Genomic DNA, 1,663 nt, shown 5'->3' on the forward strand with positions numbered 1-1,663 from the left:
TGTTACGATCAAGGTATCGGGGTAACCTGTTCTTATGGTAAAGTACAGTGGGTTGAAGCAACTGAGCGTCTGACTGGATAACTGGGTATTCTCAATGACTGGGGTGAAGTTATGATCGGTCTCAAGTAAGTATTGAGGTTAACTAGAGTATAAGATTGATTGCTGCTAAGCAATCCTAGAATCAAACCTATCTACATGGTAATGAGCGTGTCCTTATATATCCGAGTGATCACTTTGTATAAGTGATCATGATCACCTTGGGGTGATCACGACTGGGGTTGATCACTTCCTTGGCAATGATCGTGGTCACTCTTGCCCGGTGATCGGGTTAGGGTTCCTTATCTTATCGTCACGTGACCTCATGCTCCCATCCTCTGTTCTTGGTCCGTGATTCTTGGTGGTTCTGGCTTGGGTTCCCGACACTTCTCCCGTTCTTGCCCAATCGTGTCGGTGCCAACCCTGGTCGTAACAGGGGGGTTTCAGAGTTTTATTTTGCGGCTCGGTAATTGGGAAGTCCACATAAATTAAACCTCCGCCATCCTATCGACCGAATAACGTTCAACTTTATCTTTCATCTGCAGCTCACTGTTGATATCACGCAAGCTTATTATTTCTAATAACCTTGCAACACTCATATGAACACGACTGAGCAAATGCCATCATTAGGAACCCCATCTTTTCTGTTGAAAACAGAACCCAAGCCAAAGAGTCCTTTAGGATAAATGGGGGGGGATTCAACAAATATAAAATCAAACAACGTGCGAAAAGTATGACTACTACGACGTTAATACTTATAAAAATGGTATCGCAGACAAAGCAACATCTTTACAAAGACTCCAACATCTACAAACAGCACAAAATTACATCCTTAATAAGTTCGGAAAAAACCCATACGAGGATCAGACTTCTGAGAATTTTTTGAGCCATTTCTCTCAGCATTGCAATGCCTAAAGAAAAACATACACCTATGACTAAGGATGCGGCCTCTCGCATACAGTCTGCCAACGTTACCCAGTTACATATCACCCACTATTAGCACAGGCAACGTCACCTTCCCTGAGCTTTGTTGTGCCGTTTCTCTCTTCGGTCGTGCTTCCAGTCGTACATAACTCTTGTTCCCAGACACATGCGCGGAAATTCCTGTGCAATAGTGGCCGTTTCATCCATCGTAGCAAGGAATCCAATTTTGGGGTCAAGAGGGTCCGGGTGACCATGCGGCAACGGGCGATCCTTGCTCGTCGTTTTGGGACATACAATCTAGGACGTGGCAGCGGAAGTGGCGCGCCGGTCGCATATTCTCTTGGTCGGGGGCTGGTCAACGGCCGCGAAGGGTAAAATAGAGTCGAGATACGATTCAAGCAAGAGATGCCTAGAAACAATTTAGTGTTCAAATTATTTGAGCAAGCAGGATCGACTTGTATAGTTACCTGTTGGGTGGCCATTTTTGCTTAAGCGGACGCCTGGCGCGGCGAGAATTGGCGATGCGGGGCTTTTTGCGACCCATGTTGCGCGTCGCGTCGGACGGAGTTGCAACGACAGTGCAATTCTATCTGGAATGGTAAGAATCAAGTAGCCCTTTATCGATAAGACTAGGACGACTTTCGATTCGTGATAAGGGTTAGGGTATTGGAAAAAGAATGATTCCTTACGCCTTGAAAGAACG

At 45.8% G+C, this 1,663-nt stretch overlaps 1 protein-coding gene across 1 annotated transcript; it reads right to left on the reverse strand.

The window, feature by feature from the left end:
- Nucleotides 1–1,257: 1,257 nt before the first annotated feature.
- On the reverse strand, nucleotides 1,258–1,504 carry PgNI_12591 (uncharacterized protein; the record flags this gene model as incomplete). The annotated part of the gene is made up of 2 exons (XM_031132537.1): nucleotides 1,258–1,369; nucleotides 1,428–1,504. The coding sequence occupies 2 exons, from the start codon at nucleotides 1,502–1,504 to the stop codon at nucleotides 1,258–1,260; spliced, it is 189 nt and encodes a 62-aa protein (XP_030975947.1).
- Nucleotides 1,505–1,663: the final 159 nt, after the last annotated feature.

Source organism: Pyricularia grisea, assembly GCF_004355905.1.
Source record: "Pyricularia grisea strain NI907 chromosome Unknown Pyricularia_grisea_NI907_Scaffold_38, whole genome shotgun sequence".
NCBI classification, from domain to species: domain Eukaryota; kingdom Fungi; phylum Ascomycota; class Sordariomycetes; order Magnaporthales; family Pyriculariaceae; genus Pyricularia; species Pyricularia grisea.